The sequence below is a fragment of the Schistocerca serialis genome, chromosome 1 (assembly GCF_023864345.2).
Source record: "Schistocerca serialis cubense isolate TAMUIC-IGC-003099 chromosome 1, iqSchSeri2.2, whole genome shotgun sequence".
Lineage (NCBI taxonomy): Eukaryota > Metazoa > Arthropoda > Insecta > Orthoptera > Acrididae > Schistocerca > Schistocerca serialis.
The window spans coordinates 330,703,451-330,731,445 of NC_064638.1; the positions used below are offsets into that span (position 1 = coordinate 330,703,451).

Here is a 27,995-nt window from a genome sequence, read left to right on the forward strand (position 1 = left end):
CAGTCGCCATCCCCAAATTGCTCTTCAACATTGGGAAGCAAGGAAGTGCTTAAAACATCAATGTAGGCCTGTGTTGTGATAGTACCACACAAAATGACATGAAAAACACAAACACACCATAACACCACCACTTCCAATTTTACTGTTGCACTACACACTCTGGCAGATGACGTTCACCTGGCATTCGCCATACCTCTGTCCTGCCCTTGGATTGCCACATTGTGTACTGTGATTCGCCACTCCACACAACATGTTTCCACTGTTCAATTGTCCAATGGTTACACTGTTTACACCAAGCGAGGCGTTGTTTGGCAGTTACCGGCATGATGTGTGTCTTTTGAGCAGCAGCTCGATCATGAAGTCCAAGTTTTCTCACCGCCCGTCTAACTGTCATAGTACTTGCAGTGGATCCTGATGCAGTTTGGAATTCCTGTGTGATGCTCTGGATAGATGTCTGCCTATTACACATTATGAGCCTCTTCAACTGTTGGCGGTCTCTGTCAGTCAACAGATGAGGTCAGCCTGTACACTTTTGTGCTGTGCGTATCCCTTCATGTTTCCACTTCACTATCACATCAGAAACATTGGCTCTAGGGATGTTTAGGAGTGTGGAAATCTTGCGTACAGAGTATGACACAAGTGACATCCAATCACCTGACCATGTTCGAAGTCAGTGAGTTCTGCAGAGCGCCCCATTCTGCTCTCTCATGATGTCTAATGACTAATGAGGTTGCTGATACAGAGTACCTGGCAGTAGGTAACAGCACAATGCACCTAATACATTTTTCAACGTATGTTTTTGGGGGTGCCCAGATATTTTTGATTCTTATAGTGTATCTGGCAACACCATCTTCTTGTAGCTACCTGTGAGAGTTGGCTTCATGGTTAAATTGATGACTAGTGGCTGAAAGTGCTAACCTTCTGCAGAACGTACACACTGTGTACGGGTAGCTTTGCCATCCAGAAAATTTATGTAGGTTCTGGACTGTTGAGAGAACTAGAAACCTGTTAAGGCAAAATCTACTTAGATTCTCTAATACATTTCCATAACCTTTATGGTACTTATGTGAAACAAGTCATTCCATCGAATGTCGCTTCTTTGAAAGTCAGTGCGAACATCATTGTGCTATTTTATTATACGTCTGGGCTTTGCCCCACTGTTCATCCTCATTTTTTATGTATAACATTATAAAGCAGTTTTCAGTAATATGTTTATGGGGATAGATCACTATTTAACAGACATCGAGCAGTGGACATACATGTAGAAGTGATGATAAACTATAAACTGCTGAGCTTTTGGGCAAAACACTTCTGGAGAGTGTGACATGTGCATGTACACACACACACACACACACACACACACACACACACACAGAAAACCATAGGCTACAACCTGAAGTCTTCGTGTATGTATATCAACAAACAGTGAAATTGCATGATCATTAAGAAACTTAGGTCCTGTGCTGTTAATTTGATTCTTTTTTGAAGTTACATATAGTACTATTTTTCAAGACCAGTATCTGTGTATTTGTTGGGAGTGGGGCTGTTTCTTATATACTGAAAAAGTACCGTAATCTTTCTGTTTCCTTTTTTCAGGATATAATATCAGTTGATCCTTGCCATAAATTCACTTGGTGCCTTGATGCATGCATACGAGAAAAAAATGTTGATATAAAGCGTTCAAGGGAGCTTCAGGTAGGATTCAGTTTCTTTTTGTTACTGTTATTTCTTAGTAGTGCTTATTTTGAATTACGTAATGCATTGATCTTCTCTTTTTCAGGGATTTCTAGACAGCATTAAGAGGGGTCAGGAGCAGGTACTTGGTGACCTTTCAATGACATTATGTGATCCTTATGCTATTAACTTTCTGGCAACCTCAGCAACAAAAATACTACAACACTTAATCAATATAGAGGGCTTGCCAAGGGTATGTTCAGTCAGCTGGTTAGCATGCCTTCCTTAATGATAAAGTAGTATGTCGTTAAGATGTGTATGAAACAAAAGTGTAATAACATCTTTCTTTTAATTCTTTGAGACTCAAGAAAGTGAAAAAAAAATTAAAGTTTTTCACAAAATGGCCCTTTATCATAGTAAGCAATGAATACAGGAAGAAATTAGAGAGAGTTGTTTGAAGCAGGTGGTTTCATGTTGGAGTATAATTTTAATTTTTTTACAATATAATCTTTATTAACCCAGTAAGTAACAAGTACAAGAAGAAATTGGTAAAAAGTAAACAATCTTCTTTTTTTATGGAGGGACCACTGGGACATTCAGTTTTCAATCGCCCTTTGTCATCTCATGTGGTATGTTTGAAAACAAATTCGCATTTTTCCTAGACTCAATCCCACATCTCGAAACTTCCATGAACTTGTAACACCTAAAATAAATTATAGGCATAAATAACAAGCAAAAGTGGGCTTAAAATTTAATAAATATTGTATCAAAACTGTGTACTGCTCCAGTGGTATCATTTTGAAACCACACATAAATACAGTGTTACAAAATCAAATTTATGTTACAGTAACTATCAGTCATCTCCTGAATATGGTCACAAAAAAATAAAATTAAAAAAAAACTGCATTTCTGGTGGTTTCTTGTTAAAAGTATGGGTACTTCAAAACAAAATTAATAAAATGGTGGTTTCAGATAGAATTCACTGGTACTCAAAGAGTTAAAGCTTTCTTTGGCATTTACTTTTTAGTGAGACATTGGATGAATGATTATATTCTAAGAATACTTTTTAAATAATGAACTTTAGATCTGAAAATAACCATTCATATTTTGATTTAGAACTTCCCATCAGAGTCTGTTGAGCATATTTGTGATGCCGTTGATTTGAGAGCATAAATTATCATGAATTACAGTGTTTATTTTAAATTATAAAGGCAGTTTTATAACTTTCTCCAGTTTTTCAGTCATTCCAGTCCATGTTGTACTACACCTGATAAAATACAAGATACACTCTTTATTACTCTGTAAGGATGGAAACATAACAGCCACTTAACAGTTCACAAAACCAGTCCACATTGCATCATCATAAAGTTGTAGACACACACAGACACACCAAAAGAAGAATACAGACAGTTTGCGCCATACAAGTCTGTCAGCATCCATGTATTTTTAATCCAAAGAGTTGTCAAAATGAGATCCAATAACTAGTGCGGTCACATATGCACAGTATTAGCAAGGTAGACACTAGAGCACAGCATGATACAGTATGAGAGCATTTGGCACTGTCCCCAGTTTTATTTCCTGCTTGATATCATAGATCATGCCAGTGTGATTGCTCATGTGTGTCTCTTATTGGCCACAGGTGAAATGTTTGGCAATGTACAATACTGTAATAACACTGTTCACGTTTACGTCGCACTTCACTTGGCGTAGACCGGGGCTGTGCCTAGGGATGCTCGATGTTAACTGACTGGGCACGGCCCGTGCTGCCTGAGTTGTTGTTGTTACGCTGGCAGAGGTCGCGTCCGAATTCTCGCGTGCCCTCTGGTGGACGGGACTCTACTTGCGGCAACTACCGTCCGTAACGCGCCGTGCTGATGTGCGCCTCCCGCGATCTTTCTGGTGGCTACTGCACTCCTCCTCCTTCGGGTGGTGAAGCCACTGTGATACTGTGTTGGAAGGTGGAGCGTCGGGCAGGAGCGATGACCTCCACATCCATTGGAAGGCCGAAGTCGAGGGGATCTGCCAATCCTCGAGCCGGAACCTTCGAATACGGCTGGAAGTGACCCACACGAAGAGGCCCCCGTCGTCCCACCACCGCAGCCCGGGACAGAACGGGCGACACACTGTCAAACTCCGGATCCTGTGCCACCTCGGGAGGGGCAAGACCCAGTGGCAGGGACGATGGGGAAGGGACAACCACAGGTGAACCAGCCTCCTCAGAAACTGGGCCTGCGAGGAGGGCCGGCTCTCGCTGGGGCATCTCGAACGATGGCGATGCCGGTGCTGGAGCTACTGGAGGCTGCCAAGGCTGAGAACCATCGCAGTGCAGCAGAGGCACAGTGGGGAGAGGCGGTAACGTCCCCTGGGAAACCAACATGGGTGCCGACAATGGGGAAGCCGGTGTCCGAGAGGTTGGAGTGTGGATGCCCAAACGTGGACGTAGCTGATTTTGGTGACGACGTACCACCTGGTCCCCTGCCTGCAAGGTATAGAGCCGGCGGCCATTTCGGCGCAGGACCACTGCCGGTATCCAACGTGGATTGCGACCAAACCCACGTGCCCAGACCGACATACCCAGTGGGAAAGCCAGGTACTCCGTTTTGCGAAGACTGGCGAGGACCAGGCCGGAGGATGTGCAGCAGAGTCCTAGGTTGGCGCCCATGGAGGAGCTCTGCGGGGCTGCGTTCGCCCATTGGTGTGGTCTGGTATGCCGTCAGGAAAAACGTCAATGCCTCCTCCGCAGGAAATTCGTGCACATACTTTTTCATCTGCATCTTAAATGTGCGCACCATGCGCTTGGCTTCCCCATTCGATTGTGGATGGAAGGGGGGAGAGAAAACGTGCCGAATACCGAAGCGCCTACAAAAATCCTGGAAGGTCTGCGAAATAAACTGCGGTCCATTGTCCGAGACCAGGGTGATTGGCAGACCTTCCACAGAAAAGATTTTTGCTAGTGCCTGGATTGCAACTTCTGAAGTGGTTGAGGAGCAGTGAACCACATATGGGAATCTGGAATAAGCATCAATGACAATGAGCCAAAAGCCATTGAGAAACGGGCCCGCAAAATCGATGTGAACACGTTCCCATGCATGGGTTGCCAGCGACCAGGAAGAGAACGCTGCCCTGGGAGATGCCTGTTGGCTCGCACACTGGGAACAGGCGGCCACCAAGTGCTCAATTTCTCTGTCAATACCGGGCCAGTACACATGTCTGCGAGACAAGGTTTTAGTACGGGAAACACCCCAGTGCCCCGCATGTAATAACGTGAGGACCTCCCTTCATAAACTGGCAGGAACAACCGCGCGAGGAGCTGTATCATGGGTAGCCAGAAGGAGAACTCCTTCCAAGACTGAGAGGCGGTCTCTTAGAATAAAATAAATACGAAGAGGGTCCAAGGCCCGGCCTGGAGGGCGGGATGACCACCCCTGCTGAATGAGGCGAACTACTTGCCGGAGAACCGGGTCAGCTGCTGTTTCCCTAGCGACTCTAGAACTAGTGATCGGGAAGCCATCAATCGCTTGGCGGGACGCCACATCCAAATGAAAACACACAATCTCTTCTCGATCGAACTTAGGATCCGGGCCCACCGGAAGACGGAAAAGAGCGTCGGGATTGGCATGCTGTCCGGTAGAGTGAAAATGAATGTCATAATGGTACTTAGAGAGGAACAAGGCCCAGCACTGTAGTCTGTGGGCCGCCCTATCCGGAATCTGAGAGGCGGGGCCAAATAATGATATTAACGGCTGATGGTCAGTGATTAACTGAAACTTTGTGCCATACAAGAAAGGGTGAAACTTGGTAACAGCGTAGACAATGACCAAAGCCTCTTTTTCCACCTAGGAGTAATGGGCCTGCGCGGGACTAAGAGTTTTAGATGCAAACGCCAGTGGTTACTCGGAACCATCTGCATTGCGATGGGCCAGGACCGCCCCCACCCCATACTGCGAAGCATCTATAGCCAGGACCAACGGCTTATGGAGGTCAAAAGTAGCCAAACAAGGCGCTGACGTGAGGAGGCCCTTCAACGAGTTGAATGCTCACTCACATGCAGGCGACCAATCAAAAGGAACACCCTTGCGCAGAAGGCAGTACAGGGGGTGGGCTATGGTGGAAGCCCTGGGAATGAACCGGTGGTAATAGGCTATCCTGCCTAAAAAAGCTTGTAACTCTTTCAGCGAAGTGGGCCGTGGAAGGTCGACGATACCTTGGACCAAACTTCCTGGTGGCTGGACGCCGTGCTGAGAGATGGTGTAGCCCACATACTCAATGGACGGTTAGAAGAAGTTTGACTTATGCAGGTTGCAACGCAAGCCCACAGACCTGAATTTGAGAAAGAGGGTGCGAAGGTTGTGCAAGTGTTCCTTCGTGCTGCGGCCTGTGACAATTATGTCATCCACGTAATTAATACAATGAGGGATTGTCGACGTGACGTGCTCAAGATAACGCTGGAATATCGCCGGGGCACTGGATATCCGAAGGCCAACCGCTGATATTGGTAAAGGCCAAGCAGGGTGTTGACGACCGCCAGCCGTTTGGAGTCCTCATCAACTGGTATCTGATGATAAGCCTCCGAAAGATCGATTTTCGAAAAATGTTGGCCTCCCGCCACGGCGGAGAACAATTCATCACCACGAGGCAAAGGATAGGTGTCCACCACCAATTGGGAATTAATGGTGGCCTTGAAATCGCCACAAAGACATAATTTTCCCGAGGGCTTCCTTACAATAATGAGGGGCGAAGCCCACTCACTAGAAGAACTGGGAAGAACGACCCCTAGGGCTGTCAGCCGGTCTAGCTCTTCCTTTACCTGAGGGCGGAGAGCCAAGGGGATCTGCCTCGCACATAGAAAATGCGGGCGAGCCGACGCCTTCAACTTTAAGTGAGCTGCAAAATTGAAACATGCCCCAGGCCCTCCTCAAAGATATCTGGAAAGTCTGAGATCAAAGATTCCAATGATTGATAAAGAACGTCTTCGGAGACCAACTGTATGGTGTCAGCGATAGAAAAACCGAAAGCTTGAAAGGCATCCAGGCCAAAAAGGTTAGCGGAGCTCGCGTCACTGACAACAATGAAAGTAATAGGCCGAGTGACTGATTTGTAAGTCACGTCGGTAGTGAATTGACCCAGTAGGGGAATGAACTGTTTACCATAACCGCGTAGACGCCGGTAAACTGGCGCCAACGGGGGCGATCCAAGGTCGGAACACGTTTGTGCATTCAACAACGAAACTGCCGCGCCCGTATCTACTTGCAGTTGTAACCGGCGCGACAGAACCGACACCTCGATAAAGAGTTTGCGTGCCGATGCGTCGGGAGCCTGGCCCAATGAAACTTCCTGAATGTCAACGTCCATGTCCCTCTGTACCTGCTTCCTTCAATTCTTTTGAGGCTGAGCGGCAAACTTTAGCAATGTGACCTTTTTTATTACATTTGCGACAAACGGCCCAACACTGGGGGCACTCCGACCCATCATGATGTATATAGCACGACGCACAGGATGGCAACAGGGGCCGGCGGCCGGAATTCTGTTTACGCGCCGTGCGGGAGCGGCCGTAACGGCCAGATTGGACCGCTCGCACGTCGTCCACCCCGGACGCAGTGGACGCGGCTGCGCCGCCCTGAACCGCCACGACGTCGCACCATGCTTCCAGCTGTTGACCTGCGGCGTGAGAGACTTCATACGATTGAGCAATGGACAGGACTTCCTCGAGGGATGGGTCTTCTAACTGCAGGGCCTGTTGCCAGACCTCCCTATCAGGGGCCGAACGAACAATGACGTCGCGTACCATAACATGGGCATACGACTCTCGCGACTGCTCCGTGACAAAATGACACTTGTGACTAAGACCGTGCAGGGTAGCAGCCCACGCCCGGTAAGACTGATGGGGCTGTTTCTTGCATTGATAGAACTCGACCCTAGCCGCCACAACATGCGTGCGGCGGCGATAATATGAAGACAGCAATGAACACAGTGCATCAAAAGACAAGGACGAGGGTTCCTGCAACGGCGCTAGCTGCCGCAAAACTTGATACAGCGAGGGAGATATCCAAGACAAGAAGAGAGCACGACATACCTCCGCATCGGCAACATGAAACGCCTGGAAATGCTGCCGAAGGCGATGTTCATATGCGTCCCAATCCTCCGCCATCTCGTCATACGGGGGAAGGGAGGAGGGAACGGCGCTGGAGCAGACTGTGTGGAGAGCAACGCCGGAAGCACTTGTTTCATGGTGGCCATGAGCTCCGTCTGCTGCTCAACCAAAACCCGCACTAAATCCTCCATGCCCTGGAGAAGCTGCGAAACTGGAACAACGATGCAACACACGAAAGAACGACCCTACTCGTCGCCAATTGTGTAATAACACTGTTCACGTTTACGTCGCACTTCACTTGGCGTAGACCGGGGCTGTGCCCTAGGCATGCTCGATGTTAACTGACTGGGCACGGCCCGTGCTGCCTGAGTTGTTGTTGTTGTTGTTGTTGTTGTTGTTACGCCGGCAGAGGTCGCATCCGAATTCTCGTGTGCCCTCTGGTGGACGGGACTCTACTTGCGGCAACTACCGTCCGTGATGCGCCGTGCTGATGTGCGCCTCCCGCGATGTTTCTGGTGGCTAGTGCAATACAGACTATCAATCTTGCTGACTGAGGATACACATATATTATATCATCACAGACAGAAGAATTATTCCTTGGGATAGGGCACACAAGTGTCTTGTAAGTCACTTTTCTATCAAGGAGCTATAACTCCATGGAATTCTATCACTGTAGGGGTACTTGAATGATATAAATGACTACAGATTATCAGTAATGTTATGTGATTACTAAGTACAATACAGTGCATTATGTTGTGTTCATGGTCAGCAGGTAGTTGGAATGATAAACAATTCTGACAAGAGAGCACTGAAGTACAAATGGATGCGTTACCAATAGCAGATCTTTGCGGTGCGGGTCTCCCACATCGTCACCTATGCTCCTCGGAGTATGGGACCTCATCATCAGTCTTTGAGCGGTGTGGAGGTTATACGTCCACAACTCACTTTAAATGTCCACAAATGTAAAATTGTGCATTTCACACAACTACAAAAAATTTAGTCCTGTGATTATAGCATCAGTGAGTCACAGCTGAAATAGGTCAACTCATGCAAATAGCTGGGCGAAACGATTTGTAGGGCTATGAAGTAGAATGATCACATAGTTTGTCGTAGGTAAAGCAGGTGACAGACTGTGGTTCATTGGTAGAATACTAGGGAAATGCAATCAGTCTACAAAAGAGATTGCATACAAAACACTCGTGAAACGCAGCCTATAACAATGCTCAATAGTGTGAGACCCATACAAAATAGGACTAACAGGGGGTATAAAACTGATGTAAAGAAAGCAATATTATGAAAAGGACAGATTAGTAATACTCACTAAATATCCCAAATGCAACTGATGTGTATGTGAGTTGCATTTATATGTGTGTGTGTGTGTGTGTGTGTGTGTGTGTGTGTGTTGTCTATATCCAATGAAGGCATTTTTCGACAAAGGCTTAGTTGTTTGGCAGTTCTTTTGTTGTGCCTATCTGTGACTTAGCATCTCTGGTATATGGTGAGTAATAATCTAACCTTTTCATATTGCTGCATTATTCCATCCTGGACTTTCCATTGTTTGATTAAAGAAAAGCAACACAAACGATCATAGGATCATTTGACCCATGGGAGAGTGTCATGATGATGCTGAAAGAACTGAACTAAGACACTTGGATGTAAATGCAAACTATCCCATGGAAGTCTACTTAAAGAGTTTCTAGACCATGGACAGGGTATCACCCAAGCGAAGTTGTGGGCAGCAAACGGGGAAATCCCCTGAGGTAACTGAGTTTGACAAAGGGCAGATTATTATTACAAAGAGCCTGTGAATGAGTATCTTGAAAATGACGATGCTGGTTGAATGTTCACTGTTGTGAAGATCTGTGGAGATAGGAGGACGGTGAAACTATCTCCAGACGCTAAATGGTTGGATGTCCATGACTCTTCATGGAATGTGGGGTTTGAAGGCTTGCCTGCTCTGTAAAATAGGATAGAAGATGATCTGTGGCCTCTCTGCCGTAAGAGCACAATACTGGTGCATGCAATGACACTGTCAGTTACAATTGCAGTGGGCATGGGGCCATTGGGATTCAATCGGTGATCAGTGTAAACATATTGGTTCTTCGGGTTAATTGCATTTTTGCTAAAATACATCAATGGTCATCTCCACAAACACCGTCATTGAGGTGAACAGTGGCTCAAACTGTGCAGTGCACCATGGACACAGGCTAGTGAAAGCAGTATTAGCTATGGGAGATATTCTTCTGTACTTGCATGGGACCTGTGGTAGTGTATGAAGACATGCTGACAGTTGTGAACCACCTTCATTCCTTCATGTTTGATGCCTTCTCGGACGGTGATGTCATCTTTCAGCAGTATAACTGCCCATGTCTCGGAGCCAGAACCATGCTACAGTGGTTTGAGGAGTATCACTGTGAACTCATATTGATGTCTCGGTGAGCAAATTTGCCTGATGTAAATCCTGTGGAACTGATCTGGGTCACTATCTGCCACCATCACCATATACACAAATAAGTGGCCATTATTTATGTGAATTACATGACCTGTGCATAGACATCTAATGCCACACACCTCCACAAACCTACCAACCCAATCCCTGATAAGCAGACTCAGTGATTTATTTCATTCCAGATGGACAAAAAGCTAGTAAGCAGGTTGCCATAATGTTTTGGCTCATCAGTGCACTGTCATTTATACATAATCTGAATGGCAGTGCTCCCATATCTTATTTATTTATGTATGTTTATTTTTCATAACAATACCCCATCAGAACACTGTGGCAAGAAATATGTTATCCTGTTATGTATCACATTGAGAAGACAATGCATTATTTATTGAAAGGTAATGTGGAACTGTGTTAAAAGTTACCTGAAAGTTAGCAGACACCTGATATTCGTTGAATGTTATCTTACAAATAAATGGATTTTCAGTGGAGCTGACAATTGCAGTATTATGCACAGTATTTTTATGACTGACTTAGTTACTGATTTTCTACACCTGCTCTGAGTCAGTTTTACTTCTGATCTTTGGCTGCACTTCAACCTCACCAGTACTTGTAGCACCTAAAGACAATAACTAGATCTGTCATCAAAATGTTGTTCAGAAAATATAACTCAGCTGGAAACTCAAACTCATAGTAGCAATCAACCCTCCTTTCCCCTCCTCAGAGAAAAGAGAAGCAGAAGTCATATTGTATTTTGAAGTGTATTCTTGCACTCTGCAGGAAAAGTCATCAACAGATTAGGTTTATGTTATATAGATAAGTTTTATAACTCTTATTGAAAATGAGAGATAACGTGGGCTGTGTTTTGTGCAGGTGAAATGAAGTGGCTTCTTGAGCAACCAGTAGAAACAGCAACTGTATATTGGCTGTACTTTGCTTCTTGCTCTTTCCATCTAATAATTTCAGTCAGTTTTATCCTCGTGTACATATTTCAAATAGTGCTGCCAATGCATGGTTGTCAACGGATCATGACGTAATGGTTGTTGGCCAGAGAGACCACAGTCCAGCAGTTGCCATGCCACTTGGGGCATGAGATTGCATATGTTGCAGTCTTGTTAAATATGGCTGCAATTGCACACACTGTCTGACGTGACTCCCTTCTTGTCTGTTGCACATTGTGCAGGATGAGGCAAAAGTCTGAATACACCCCTATAAAAGTCGAACAGTGTTTGAGGTGTCTGTATGCAGGCACACAACTTGTAGGAGCTATGGCGATGGCAGCAATCATCTTCAAATCCGTCACCTTGGGTTTGGGTTACATGTTTCAAATGGGAAGGGAGTCATGTGGCACATCATTTTGAATTGCCTCTTTCTCAGGAATACACATGTGAGGGCTGTTTTAAGATATCTTTATTTGTGTAGGTGTTATGACCTGTTAAAGTTTAGGACACTTGTCAGTGTCAGAATTGCAGCATACGCTGAATATGATCACCATTGCACTGGACACACAGTCAGAGTCTTTTTTTGCCAGTCCTGCTGCACACTTCACAGAATCTGTGGGTCATACCTCTCCCCATTGAAGGTTCCATCAATTGACACTGGACCTACAATTCTTGTCCCAAATCCCACCCCAAAGCATCACTTTTCACTACCAGCATCTTTACAGGTATCCACCCAAGGGGGGAGGGTTTGCATCTGACCAGTAACATTGATTCCATTTGTTTGATTTGATTTGATTTGATTTTAACAAGGAAACTAAAACAACTTGGGTCTAACCTGCCACTGCCCGTACCGAAACTAAGTTTATTGTGTGGTATCGCTCCCTGTATATCTAGTAAAGCCAACCAATGCCCTTAAATAGCGCAAGGAGTTCCTCTACCAGTTTTTTGCTAGACACAATTTCTTCAGGTATATTTGTCCCGAATATTCTGTATCTTTTATTCTCCAATGCCATGCATTCGAAGATAAGGTGCGATGCAGTTTCTTGACCCTCATCACGGATCCTACATTTAGGGTCCTCTTCTGTTATACCCATTCTGTGTACATGTTTTTTGAAATTCCCATGGCTCGTCATTAGTCCAGTCATGAGTTTGCTCTCTTTCCTGTTCAATCCCAGGATTACAGAGCTTCTTTTAAAACATGGCTTGGGCATCATTACTTTACTATGTCTTTGTTTATGGACCTTGGTTTAATATCCTACATGCTGTTTCCTAAGCCAGTTCCATAGTTCTAATTGGATCATAGCCTTGGTGATTGTCAGGACATGTTCCGGTCCAATAAATGGAGTAGTTGCCCCCATCCTAGCCAGTCTGTTGGCTTGTTCATTGCCACAGATCCCCGAGTGGCCAGGGACCCACACTACGTTTACCCTATTGCTTCCCCCTACCTCCACCAGACCCCTGTGGCATTCTACAACAATCTTAGCTCTCATTGCAGGAGCTGCCAATGATTTCAGGAATGCCTGGATGTCTGAATAGATGTAGATTCTACGATCCTTGTAGCACCTATGTATATTCTCCTCCACACATGCCCTAATTGCAGTAATTTCAGCTTGGAATACAGAGGCCGGTTTTCCCAGAGAGATGATGCCCTCCAGTCTTGGCTGAACCCATGCCCCAACACCTTGGTCTATTTTCGAACCATCAGTGAACCAAACGATGTCCTCCTTTACGGTGTTGAACTGTTTTTTCCCACTGCTCCCTGCTTCCAATTATTATATTGTAATGCTTGTTGAATCAGTTGGGAGTTGCTATATAGCCAACAGGCATTTCCCCAGCCGTTCATACATTTACCTCACTCACTATGTTAGTGTGTGATTCTGGATATCCAAATGAGACCCAGTTTCTGCCAGTCTGTGTGCCCCAGGTGCTGCCTCCGTCTTGACCCAAACATGTAGTGGAGGCATGTCCAGCATGGCTTCCATTCCAGCAGTTGGTGTGCTGCTAATTCTGCCTGTTATGGCTAAGCAGGCCAATGTCTGCGCCTTAGCAAGCTCCTTAGCTGCAACCCGATGTTCTACCTTCTTCCACCACACTACTGTCCCATAGGAAATCCTTGGTCTGACTACTGTGGTGTATATCCAGTGCATACCCTTGGTGCTTAGGCCCCAGTTTTTGCCACAAGTACTTTTTGCCTTGGAGCAGATACTCTTAATGTGATGGGTCCATGTTAGCTTCTGATTTAAGGTTACCCCTGGATAATTCACTATCCCCTTCACAGGTAGAGTTTCATCAAAGAGCTTAAGATTCCAACTTGAGTGTTGGATATGTCTCTTCATAAATGGCACCACAACAGTCTTCTTAGGATTAACCCTCAGATCCTGTTTGATGCACCAATTTTGCACAATGTCCAAACCTCCTTGTGCCAGTAAATTTGCCAAGTATTACTATGACAAGGTCATCAGCATATCCTTGGCAGAAGCATTGTCTGGAATTTAATTCCTCAGTGAATTTGTTCACCACTAGATTCCACAATAGAGGGGACAAAACTCCTCCTTGTGGGCAGCCTCTAGTGGTGTTAATTGCCATCTTTTCATTCATCATGGTAGTCTCTACCTTCCTTCCACTAAGCATGGCTCTGGTCCACCTGCATATAGTGGTCCCCAGGTCATCCACCTGTGCTGCCCTTACCATGGAATCGAATGTCGTGTTACTGAAGGCCCCCTCGATATTCAGGAAAGTGCAGAGGGCTATTTCTTGGAAGTGAAGTGCTTTCTCCACATTCACAATGAGTTAGTGGAGAACTGTCTCACATGATTTACCTGGTTGATATGCATTCCATTGGAACTACTGACGGCCTTGGGAGAGCCAGTCCTGACAAAACTCTACCATCTGGTGAGCAAGATGTATGAAACAGGCGAAATACCCTCAGACTTCAAGAAGAATATAATAATTCCAATCCCAAAGAAAGCAGGTGTTGACAGATGTGAAAATTACCGAACTATCAGTTTAATAAGTCACAGCTGCAAAATACTAACATGAATTCTTTACAGACGAATGGAAAAACTAGTAGAAGCCAACCTCGGGGAAGATCAGTTTGGATTCCGTAGAAACACTGGAACACGCGAGGCAATACTTACCTTATGACTTATCTTAGCAGAAAGATTAAGGAAAGGCAAACCTACGTTTCTAGCATTTGTAGACTTAGAGAAAGCTTTTGACAATGTTGACTGGAATACTCTCTTTCAAATTATAAAGGTGGCAGGGGTAAAATACAGGGAGTGAGAGGCTATTTACAATTTGTACAAAAACCAGATGGCAGTTATAAGAGTCGAGGGACATGAAAGGGAAGCAGTGGTTGGGAAGGGAGTAAGACAGGGTTGTAGCCTCTCCCCTATGTTGTTCAATCTGTATATTGAGCAAGCAGTAAAGGAAACAAAAGAAAAATTCAGAGTAGGTATTAAAATTCATGGAGAAGAAATAAAAACTTGGAGGTTCGCCGATGACATTGTAATTCTGTCAGAGACAGCAAAGGACTTGGAAGGGCAGTTGAATGGAATGGACAGTGTCTTGAAAGGAGGATATAAGATGAACATCAACAAAAGCAAAACAAGGATAATGGAATGTAGTCTAATTAAGTCGGTTGATGCTGAGGGAATTAGATTAGGAAATGAGGCACTTAAAGTAGTAAAGGAGTTTTGCTGTTTGGGGAGCAAAATAACTGATGATGGTCGAAGTAGAGAGGATATAAAATGTAGGCTGGCAATGGCAAGGAAAGCGTTTCTGAAGAAGAGAAATTTGTTAACATCCAGTATTGATTTAAGTGTCAGGAAGTCATTTTTGAAAGTATTTGTATGGAAGTGAAACATGGACGATAAATAGTTTGGACAAGAAGAGAATAGAAGCTTTCGAAATGTGGTGCTACAGAAGAATGCTGAAGATTAGATGGGTAGATCACATAACTAATGAGGAAGTATTGAATAGGATTGGGGAGAAGAGAAGTTTGTGGCACAACTTGACCAGAAGAAGGGATCGGTTGGTAGGACATGTTCTGAGGCATCAAGGGATCACCAATTTAGTATTGGAGGGCAGCGTGGAGGGTAAAAATCGTAGAGGGAGACCAAGAGATGAATACACTAAGCAGATTCAGAAGGTACTGGGAGATGAAAAAGCTTGCACAGGATAGAGTAGCATGGAGAGCTGCATCAAACCAGTCTCAGGACTGAAGACCACAACAACAACAACATGCATGTTGGTTTGAATGTAGAGGGGCCCTACTTAGTCTCCTCTCCCCAACATATACATTAACCAGTTTTTCCAATGAAAGAGGACAGACTGATTGGTCTCATATCCTTAGCCTTTGTATGATCAATTCTCCCTGGCTTTGGAATGAAGACAACCGTCACTGCCCTCCAAGCATTGAGAATGATTCCTACTGCTAGGCCAACCCTGAATAGCCTGCATAGGACTCTTGTGAGCTTCTCTCCTGCCTGTTGCAGGAGAGCTGGAAAAATTCCATCTGGGCCAGGTGGCTTGAACGGTTGGAATGTTACCACCACCCATTGGATTTTGTTGAAGTTTACACACTCCTTGGCTGATTCCCAGTCCTCTCTTCAATTGCCTGAGAACCATTGTCTCTCCGGGATCACATTATGGTCTGTGTTGTCCGGCAGAGCATATTGAGGAAAGTGAGTGTTGAAGAGCAGTTCCAGTGTCTCATGTGCTCTCTTTGTATATTCCCCATCCTCCTTCCTCAACATACCTCCTGGATTGGTTGGTACTCTAGTGAGAATCTTGTGAAGTCTGGCTTGTGCAACTGTGCTCTCCACTTCCTCACAGAATGCCTCCCAGGATGCCTTCTTTGCTTGTCTTATTGCAAGATTGTAGTTGACAAGGGCCTTATGATATTTAGCCCATTGTCCTTTACGTCTTGCAATATTAAACAGTCTCCGTACCTGATTTCTTTGCATTTCCATGTTGTTATTCCACAAACTTATTGTTGTCAGTGTCAGCATTACAGCATATGCTCAATATGACCTTCATTGCTCTGGACACGCGTCAGAGTATTTTTTGCCAGTCCTGCTGCACACTTCACAGAATACGTGGGTCATACCGCTCCCCATTGAAGGTTCCATTAATCGACACTGGACCTACAATTCTTGTACCAAATCCCACCCCAAAGCATCATTTTTCACTACCAGAATCTTTACAGGGATCCACCCACGGGGGGAGGGTTTGCATCTAACCAGTAACAATGATTCCATGTGCTCACTTCTTCTTGCAGATAAAAATTAGCTTCATCATTGAACATCACCTGTTGTATGAAGTGTGAATTCCAGTTACACTGATTCAGAGCCCATTCTACAAAATGCACCCGCCGATCAGGGTCATACTCTGAAAGATGATGTTGCAACTGTGACTTGTGTGGGTGCCATTGGCATGTGTGCAACACGTGCATGATTAAATGCTGACTGACAGTGAATATTGCTGATAACTGACACATGTGGACTTTTCACAAATGAAGCCACGATTGCTGTTGTGTGGATTGTCCACTACAGAACCTGTTGCACAAAATTTGTCCAATAATTTGAATACTGTCATATGTAGGAACTAATGACCCTGTAGTTTAGTCCCTTTACTCTCCAAACTAACCTGTCATGTGAAATATCATTTCTCTCGGGATGCCATGCTTTGAAGTCAGCAGCAATCATTTTGGTATTTTGTCCACTGCTCATTAACACAATTTCAATATGTCCTTACTGTGTAAGTGCCATTGTGGATCACCTGCAACAATAAACAGAATTGATCATCTCCTTGCAATTTCAAACTTTAACAGGTCATACACAAATATCTTAAAACAGATTCCAATTGTGTATTACTGAGAAAGAGGCAGATCAAAACGATGTGCCACTTGACACCCTTCCCATTTGAAACGCGCAACTCAAATCCAAGATTGCAGATTTCAAGATGGCTGCTTTCAGTTTCCTGGTGATTCGTCTCCATATGAAGTCATCCAGATCTTGTTTCAGCTATCCAGATGTTGCCCCTGGGCCATGTTATAATGAAGAACATCACCACAGTCCATCATAACTGTTTGCCAATTGACACACCATGTCTTTTTCCCATTCCTTCAACTGACCCATGTTGTCAGGCCAGTCCCATTTGGCACTGTAGTCACACTGAACTCAAACAAGGCCATGTGACGTCCCTCTACCTGTGCAAGACTGGGAGAACTCTTGCAGGTCCCCACCAAGTTACTGCACGTTCCACCAGGCAGTACTAGTATATTTTCCCACCTGTACCGTGCTATCCGTCCCCCTTCCCATCTCATGCTCCCGCAACCCATCATTCATTGCTGCTCTGACAGATGCAGTCACAGTCAGCTCTAGTGCCCTGAGACAGTGGCTAGATGTATGTGTGTGTGAGTTGTGGTTGTGTGATTGTGAGTGTGTTTTCTATTGTAGAAGAAAGACTTTGTCTGAAAGCATTAGTATTTTAGTAGTAATATTTTAGTAGTATAGAAATGGAATGAGCACATTAGGATGATAGTAGGGAGATGAACGATCGACTAAATTTGTTACTGGTAGGCTTGATCAACATGGGAATATTATGGAGTTGCTTCGTGAACTCAAATGAGAATCTTTGGAGGGAGAATGGCATTGTTTTTGCAAAGCACTGTTGATAAAAATTTAGAGAACTGACATTTGCACCTGACTGCTGAACAATTCTACTGCAATCAATATATATTTCACACAAGGGCCATGAAGATAAAAGAAATTACTAGGGCTCTTGCAGAGTTATGTAGACAGTTGTTTTCCATTTCTCCATTCGCTATTGAAATATGAAAGGAAATGACTAGCAGTGATACAAGGTATCTTCCTCTGTGCACCATACAGTGGCAGACAGAGTATGTATGTAGATATAGATGTAATGACATGATGGGTTATGGAATCATTAGAAATCGGGAGATGGATAGGAGAGAGTTCATGAAATGTACAGAGACTTATTATTTTTCTTCCCAGATTTTAAATGAAACTAACATCAACTAAGATGTTATATGTTAACATGCCTCATTGTAAACTGATGTATGTAGATACAATACAGCGAAATAATAAAATGTGTCAAAAATTTTGAAAAGTTGATAGTCTTCAGAGACTATAAAATTCTGTAATAGAGTAGAGAATGAAGGTAGAGTTAGAGAAGCAACTGTACTAGGGGAAATAAACAGAACAGCAGAAATATTTCTGGAGGTCTGCGAAGATTTCTACAGGTTGCAGCAAAAGTCCTCTTCTGGAAGGAAGGTTTCACTAAAAAACAACTTGGAGACACATAAAGATTCCACTGGAAAACATCATAACTAGACGAAGGTTTATAAAACAAATACTTGACTGTGAAATATACTGAGAATTTTATGTATATTGAGATCATAATGTAGTATTGCTGAACAGCAGGCCAAAATGCAATTGAATAAAGCAAAAGAGGAAGCATCTGAGTAGTTGGGGAACTGACAAATTAAGACTGGATGAAATATTGTGGTAACTCATTGAGGCAGTAGCTTCTAAGCTAAGTAAAGGCACTGATTATTTAAGGAATTAGCATGTGAAATCTCATAAAGAATGAAATGATGAGGGCTGAAGAGGTTAGTGAAGGAAGAAGGGAAAAAAGAGGAAGGGTGGATGGAGGTTGGGTGGAGGAAGAGAAAGGGCATGGATAACTCTTGAAAGCCTGTAGGTTGTAGATGAAAGAAATAAATACAAGAATGCAAAGAATGGAACATGAAGTTACCATTATAGGTTGGATTTGAAAACAGTCAGCAACTTCCAGTATGCAAGATCAGAGACACATAATCACAAAGTGGAATATATGTGGCACTTGAAAAAAAAATACTGTGTACAGACAGATTGTATATAACTTTGACAGAATAGGAATGAAGGTGTAGGTTAACAAGTGCTTATGGAAACATTGTTAAAAACAAAGTGAGGAGCAAACAAAACACACATTTACATCCAATGAAGAAGGTTTGCTACACATGTTACAGTGGCACTGAGGTGGAAGAAATTGGATATTAGTGTTGTTTCCAGAATGTTGTTATGTTGTTGCTCGAGTATCACAGAACACTGAATGATCTCGGTTCAGTCTTGCCTGCAAGAACATTTAAGATAACTAGCATAAACTATTAATATTAATGAGATGTAAAAGAACTTTAATATTATTTTATTTGTCAATCAAAATGTATAAAGAATTCATTTCATAAAAAATGTTAACCACCACACTGTCAAAGAAGGTTTGAACAGATAAAGTTGAGAACTATCAGGTGATCAGCCATATATTTGCAGCATGTAAGCTGCTGACTAAAGTAATACACAGTAAGAAGGAAAAAACCTGTCAGAACTCAATTTGACTTCAGAAAAGTGAAGGTAACAGAGAAGAAGTTCTAAAATTGCCTATGTTAATGGAAGGAAGAATGCAGAAGTCCAAAATAAAATAAAAGAACCCTTGTTATCTTTATTACATTTGTGGAGTTACAGATCACCTTAAACAATGTAATGAAAAATTAAACAAATAGAAGTATGAGACTGAAGTGCAGACAAGTAACATATTATATCTACAAAGACAAAATTGGAGTAATAAAAGGGGAAGATCAAATAAAAAAATCTATGTGTATAAGGTAGCCTAGAAGCTTATTATCAATTACTGGCAGATCCTAAATTTACAGAAGATGATTCTTGTTTTTAACAGTGAGAGGGAGATTGCCAAAATATAGTTTCCATTTTCATTTAACTATATTAACAAACATGTGCCAGTATTATGAACTGGTAGTTATATATCCTTTGGGCAGGCAAGGCTCGATGCAAATGCACACAATTGTAAATTGTACTGTGCCCCAATACAGTGTAGTGATTCAACTGCATTTGCCACTTATTGGTAAAGAATATAGCCATTTTGGCAGTAAATTAATTCATTAATCATTTAAAAATATTTTTCAATTTATTTACATTTTATGGAAACTAAACTCCATTATTGGCTGTACTTTTCATATGATTGATTTTTCACTCTTTCTCATATCTTTGAACCTTCCTAGATATGTTAAATAAGTGTCGCGTCCCAAGCGTGGGTATTGCGAGGGATTGAGCGACACGGTTTGTAAAAGGGATTTAGCTGGTTGACCTTAGTGAGAGGGAGACTTTTTGATCTGGCTAAGATGTAGAAATCCCTGGTGTGAAGGTACAAGGCTAGGAAGCGGGTAGAATTGAAGTCTTGATAACTTTAACAAATTGCAGTTTATTCTGATTGAATACAGCTCACCCTAACTGCGCGGTGATTGCATTCACAGGAAGGCCAAGTCTAACACAGAGACGGTGACTGACTCCACCGTTCCGACTGCCTACTAGAAGCTCTGCAATATTTCCTAGCACACTACGTTAGAGTCCCGCGGCTACGCCCTAACGCTCTCCAGCGACCATCTCCGGCTGCCTGCCTACAGCCCGTTCCTCAGCCCAAGTCGGCTGCTGCTATCACTCTCTAACTACTCGACCCGACCAGACAAGACCCGACCAGCCCCCAGAGCCGCGTGCTCTCGGGTTTTGTTAGCGTTTCCCCTTTGACCCCGCCAGCGCTTGGCATGACGTAACGTCGAAGGCAACTTGCCCTTATTTAGTATCGTTAAAACATTGTTGTTGCTATTGTTCTTCAGAGGTTGAGTGGATGGATAGAGGCGCCTCTCCCTATATGGTCACGCACTGCGTACTGAGCCCTTCATTGGCTCCTTATGACGTAGCGCTGTCCCCACCAAGGACCCTCTTTCTTTCTCTCTCCACTCCCAGACCTCTCTCTCTAGCCAGGAATGCTTTCTGTTTATACTCCTTAATTGATTGCTTATCATGAGTCCCTACACAGACCTTTGTTTGTATCTGCTGGCTGTTTACTTTCTTATCAAGCACCGCTGCGTAACAGTTTGAGTGCCGCCTCGGCTGACCCCTCGGCCATGCCTGGCGTCCAGCGCTACAACTTGAACTTCTTCCTATGTACTATCCTCAAGGTACTGCAATTAGACTTGGCTTGTTCCTGCGGTTACAACACCTCCCCCGCCAGGGAAATTGGCGTTACTCCTCAGAGTAGCGTCAATTGTGATTGTCTCATTTTATTTGCTTACATTTTCTTTTGTTACATCAACACTTCATATGTTTTCTTTTTCTTTCATATACATTCGGTACACGTAATTCCATTAAGTTCTTTGTTAGTCACAATTATTTTATACATACATTTATCAAGATACATTTTTTTTTTCCAAATCATTGATACTTTTACAATCAAGGTACATTTTTAAAAGCATTGATACAAAATACCATTTCCATTCAACATTGGTAATTACAAGTACGTACAGTTTCATAAAACATGGACAAAACACTAAAATTGATTACACCTTTTCATAAGACACTTCTAATATATTTTATCTTTTGATTTTACTTAACGCCTGTTTCTGAACAGAACTGACTCTTCTTGGTTTCTCCCACCTCTTTCATATATTACTACATCTTCAGTTTCTTTATTAGCTTCTCTTCTACTTAAGCTAGTCTCTGGGTATTGATTTACTATGGTGTTTCTTATACATACTTTACCACAACAGTTATTATCGTCAAAGTACTTCCATAAACTTTTGAAGCATTCTTTACAGCATCTACAATTTTTACAACAACATGTTATTACAATAAAGATGACTATCGCTATAGCTACGTATGTAGTTATTGAGTAATGTGTAAAATATCTGGAATATTTTAGTTCTTCCTCCTGCCTTTCTGCCATTCGCTGGACATCATCCAGTCTTTTCCCAGCGACTTTCAAATCGTCTAATTGTGTTACTACCTGCTCCAGTGGTAAATCTAACGTTAGCATTGAGACATTGTTCTTTTCTTCGTTTACAACACAACAGTCAAATTCTAAATTAATTTGAGGTATTATATCTTTCTTTGTTACGTTACTATGAATTCCTCTATCTGTTTGTATGAACGCTCTCGTTCCATACCCTTTACATTTACTATAAAAACTTATCTTTCCTACTCCTTTCATTAACAAGTCCTTCGGGGGTTCCTTTCCACATAATACTGTCAGTCCTTCTTCCTTAGGAGCTACATATAGCCATTCGTTACTGTTTGGATGGGTCCAAAGGCTCTGATTCAGTGCGACTATTTTTCGCACACAATCTTCCGGAATTTCTCTTACCGGTTGTAACAATTTGGCTTCGCATTCCTCATGGTCGACTGTCGATAGCAATGCGAATGACTGTCTGCACAGTCTTCTATTCTTACTCAGTTCTTTACATTTTAGATCATCAGCAGAAAGTTTCGCGTACTGCCTTTTGGATTCATCTATCAGTAGAAATTCTTTCTCTGGCTTTATGTATACGTACTTTCCTTTCATATCTGGGATCTCCTTTGGTAATGGGAGAACTCTATACAGATTATAATTATTATTATCTATTAAAGGAATATTAATTACGTACCCTAGTATGCTACCGGAAATGAAAACATCCAAATCAATTATTCTTAACAAGAGGTAGCCTGACGACTCCGCGAGAGGAACAGGAAACTTCACGTCCTTTAATTCGTTTCGTATTAAACTTAGATACTTCACAATTTGCACTGGATTTATGATGTGAGGCTGCAGTATTCCCTTTTGAGCATTTACAATGGCCTTTATCGTCTGCTCGTATTCCTCTTCGATTTGGCCAAACACTGCCGCTAATTGTAATACTTGTTCCCATTACAGTGGCAAAAGATGCTACTCGTTTGAAACCCATATCTGTTTCCTTCACGTATTCCTTCATGAACCTTTCTAGTCTCTGCATGCCTGTCCTTAGAATGTGTTCATTTGATTCTAGTGTATATACTGTTCTGTTTACTCCTGCTAATGTGGCCCTTACCACTGCCACCTGTTCCTTAGTTAACCTCAGCAACCCTTCAGAGTTCCTCTCCATAGCGTCTATTCTTTCTTTATAGTATGCTGCGTCCGCTTCGTCCAATGTTCCGAACAGTATCTTACTTACCTGTCCGACGAAGTTGAATACTCCTCTCTTTCTTCTGTTTTCGTGTTTTGTGAGCTGCTGTACGAGTTGCTGCAGACCTGCAATCTTCTCCACATGATGTGTAACTTGCTGATCTAGTACTCTACATTCTATTAATCCTACATTTAATTGTTTCAATGTGTCACGGCACCTCTGTACCGCTGCCCTACCGTACCTCTCTGCTTTCTGAAATCTTTCTGTTATTACATCTAAGTTAACATATGTGACTATTCTCCATGTGGTACTGTATGTTTCTATTTGTCCTACGTTATCGTAATATAGTCCTGATGAACTTGGTATTGAGGTCACTTTGAAATCGTTCGTTTCGTATCCTGATGCAACGAAGCTGTATGTTGTTATCACTATGATGAGTTGCACAACTTGCCACTTGAGTGCCATACCTGAAATTTAAAAGAACTGTTTCAGCCTGTTGGCATGTACTTTTGTTTCCTTATTTCTCTTAACTCTTATAACTACGTTAGGACCTTCCACTTTTAACACTTCAAATGGACCTCTCCATTGCGAATCTAGTTTCCGAGATCTACCACGTCTCACTGATTCGTCGTGTAATAACACCTTGTCCCCTACATTGAATTCTTTTGGGTTCTGTTTCAGATCATACTGTCCTTTACTGATTACCTTATTCCTTATAATAGAATCCCTAGCCACTCTGTGGGCTTCCTGCATTCTTGCTCTTAGCTTATTGACATACGAATCATAATCGTAACTTACCTGCGGTGTTTCTTGCTGCAGTACTCCTGGTATGTTAACCTTCCTTCCGTAAATTAACTCGAGTGGTGTATAACCTGTGCTGCTGTGTGGTGTAGTGTTGAACACAAAAATTGCATACGGCACCCATTTGTCCCATGAACTTTGATCTCCTGTTACAAAGTGTCTGAGATATTCTACAATTGTTCTATGACTCCTTTCTAGAGCACCATTTGACTCTGGGTGGTATGCTGTGGTATTTATACGTTTTACCTTCAACAATTTACATACACTTTTAAACACATCACTCAGAAAATTCAATCCTTGATCTGTTAACAAAACTGATGGAATCCCATATCTTAGTACTATATTTTCTACAAATTCTTCCACTACTGTTTCAGCGTCTTGCTTGTCAATCGGGACTGCTACTGTGAATTTACTCAGATCGTCTTGGAATGTTAGCATGTACCTTTTCCCTGTACTAGATACATCTAGTGGACCCACTATATCCATTGCACATTTTGCAAATACTGTTTCAGCTGTGTCTGTAATTTCTAAGGGCATCCTTGTTTTCATTTGTGTGTTTTTGTTCTTTTGACATGATGGACACTTCCTAATATAATTTTCAATGTCCTGCTTCATTCTGCGCCACTGCTTGTACGCTTTTATCCTTTCGAATGTCCTATGCATTCCTTGGTGCCCTCCCAAGGAATTATCGTGCATCTCTTTTAATATACTCTCCTTTTCTTCGGGGCTAATTTCCTCACTACTATTTGTTTCCTGGTCTATCTCACCTGACACTTGCGCTTGCCGCACGTTTACGGAACTCTGTTCCGCCTTTGCCTGTGCTACGGAGGTTCTTTCTGCCTCCACATTTCGCTTTGAACCTATCTCGTCCTTTCCTTCATGCCTTATCCGGCTTAACGTGTCCGCATTACTGTTTAGCCTTCCTGGCTTATATACTACCTCGTAGTCGTACTCTTCGAGCTTCAGTCTCCACTTCAGGAGCCTCGAACTCGGATCCTTCACACTAAATGTCCATGTTAGTGGCTTATGGTCCGTCACCACTGTGAATTTTCGCCCATACACGTATGATCTAAACTGCTTTACCGCGTACACTATAGCCAACAACTCTTTTTCCGTTGTACTATAGTTCAGTTCTGCTGTGTTCAGTGCTCTGGATGCATATTCAATCGGCAAGTCTTCGCCAATCTTTTTCCCTTGTGATAACACTGCGCCCAACGCTGCGTTACTCGCATCCGTTGTGATTATAAACGGTTTCGTAAAGTCAGGGTACTGAAGTAACGGAGGATTCACTAATTTCTCTTTCAGTCCCTTGAACGCATTGTTCTGTCGTTCTCCCCATTGGTACTCTACTCCTTTCTTTAAGAGCTCATGGAGGGGTTTCGCAATTTTGCTGAAATTTGCAATGAAACGTCGATAGTACCCTATCGATCCTAGAAACCCTTTTAGTTCTTTTGTTGTTCTCGGTTGTGGGAAGAAATTCACCTTCTCCACCTTTGCCATATCCGGTGATATTCCCTTGTCCGTGATACAATGACCTAGGAAGATTACCTCCTTCCTCAGAAATTCACACTTGTCTGGTTGCAACTTCAAATTGTGCCCTCGCAACCTGTCAAATATTTCCCGGAGTTTCTCGTTATGCTCCTGCAGGTTTTTCCCATAACATACTATGTCGTCCAAGTAGACAAAACATTTCACACCTTGTAAACCTGCCAATACTGTGTTCATCAGTCTCTGGAAACATCCTGGGGCTCCCTTCAGTCCCATCGGCATTCTTTTGTATTCGTAATGTTGATAGTTTGAGCTGAATGCCGTTTTCTCTCTGTCCTTCTCGTCCGTCAATATTTGATGGTACCCGCTTGCGAGGTCAAGTGTCAAGAAGTACTTGGCTTGCCCTAATTGATCCAGGATATCGGAGATATTTGGTAGTGGAAATGCATCGCCTACCGTGATGTCATTTAATTGTCGGTAGTCCACTACGATTCTCCATTTCTGCTTGCCACTGGCATCTAACTTCTTTGGAACTAGCAGTAACGGTGCGTTCCATGCGCTCTTGCTTTCGACAATTATGTCATCCTTCAGCATCTGCTCTATTTGCTCTTTTAGCACTTCCTTTTGCGCTTCAGGGATCCTGTACGGTCTAGCGTTCACTACCTTCCCCGCGTGTTCCGGTGCAATCGGTATTCTATGTTTCACTGCAGAAGTATAGGACAGTTTGTCCCCTGGTAGATGAAATACATCTCCGTACTCCATGCAGACCTCTGCTAGAGCGCTCTTTTCTTCGACTTTCAAATGATCCGTTCTGAGTTGCCTTCGCAACACACTAGCACGACTTTCCGTCTTACCTACTGCATCAGTGCTACATTTTACTTCGCGTACCTTCGCTATTCTTTCTAATTCTTCCGTTATTAATCTGACGTTACCTAGTCGAACTCTGTCCTCTGACACGTTCAATGCACTTACTATGCATTTCCCGTTTCGCACTTTTACTAAAGACTCAGGTACATGCACCCCTTGTGCAATCTCCTGCCTCGGTATGACCATTTCTCTTTCGATTCCCCGTGATACCTTTCTGTCCACTTTCAACAACATTATTCTTTCTTCCCGGGGCCCTATCTCCCTGCCTATTTCTGAATCTGCTTCTATCTCTTGTCCCTTTGGTTCTTCCTCTACTACTAAGGGTATATCTCGCCCTTTTAGCCATATTACTTTACCTGCATAATCCAGCTTGACTCTGTGCTCTGTTAAGAAATTTCTTCCTATCAGTCTGTCGTACGGAATGTCTACACCTCTACCGTACACGTGAAATTTCTGTCTCACATTTTCAGATCCGTCTATACTTAAGTTTATTTGTACCGTGCCTATTGTGCTAACGGCTTCACTCGTTACACCTTTTAACCGAAGCCTTTCTGCTTCATTGATTCCAAGCATACTCTTTACTGGAATACTCGTCCTCTTTAGCAAACACAATTGTGCTCCTGTGTCTATTAGTCACTTCAAATACTTCTTTAACTCTACGCAGTACAACATTACCACGTCGTTTTCTGTTGCACAGTCGATTACCCTCACTGTGGGTCTACCTATCGCAACAAGGCCCGACTGTGCGGCCTTGCCTGTTTTACTCGATACTGGCACCCTGCCTTTTCTCCAGGCGTGCCAGGTCCCTTCGTGGCAATCTTTCACGTAGTGGCCCTGCCGCTTACACTTAAAACACGCAACATCTTTTACTCTCGTGCACGGAACTCCGCAGTTCCCTGGTAAATTACACTGTGGACATCTCCACTCTCGTAACCCTCCATCGGTTTCTTTATGATTTCCTCTGAATTCCCTTACATCTATCGGGTGAACTTTTCTTAACCGCACCCGGCATTCCATGTCTGTGTGTCCCGGCTTGTCACACCCATAGCAAAAGTTTGTAAACTCTGCCCATCATTGCCCGTACTCTATGCTCTGGCCTGTTTTTTCTACACCTGCTTCCTATGTGGCCTCTCAACCCACAATTGAAACATCTCAACTCTTTAACTTCTCTCGCGTTTTTCACCGCTTCCTTATTTCAGGTGTACGTTACCCTCAGGGCTAGTCCCCGCTCTTTCATGGACAATATCGCACTCTCTTCCTGCAGTGCCAACTCCACTGCTGCTGCCAACGTAATTTCATCGCCTCTGCTTCTCACTATTGTTTGTATTCTATCATTACTTAAACCCTGTATAAAGCACGCTCTTCCTAAGGAATCAACTAGTTCTATCGCACCCTTCAAGTTTTCTCTGGCCATAACTCTGTTTACTTCTTCTCGAAAATCTCTCTGCATTTCATCTATTCGGCTTGCCCACATTGCTATTGGTTCCCCTTGTCCCTGTCTTGCTTGGAAAATCTTACATGCATAGTAGTCTACGGTACGCTTACTCGCATAGTTTTCTTCTAAAACGCGTTTCACCTCTTGCCACATACCTGTGCGTTCACACACCTGCAATCTCGACCTGGCCTCACCAGTTATCTTTGCTTTAACGAACTTAATAACGTTTCGTGTTCCTCTGGCTTTACTAATTCAAATGCCGC

General features: G+C 43.2%; 1 protein-coding gene across 1 annotated transcript in view; it reads left to right on the forward strand.

The window, feature by feature from the left end:
* The window catches only part of LOC126469939 (negative elongation factor B), a 152,022-nt gene that overhangs the window by 53,872 nt on the left and 70,155 nt on the right, over positions 1 to 27,995 (forward strand). The window contains exons 6-7 of the mRNA XM_050097345.1: positions 1,597 to 1,695; positions 1,781 to 1,927. Coding sequence (XP_049953302.1) covers positions 1,597 to 1,695; positions 1,781 to 1,927 — 246 coding nt within the window. The remainder of the gene's footprint in view (positions 1 to 1,596; positions 1,696 to 1,780; positions 1,928 to 27,995) is intronic.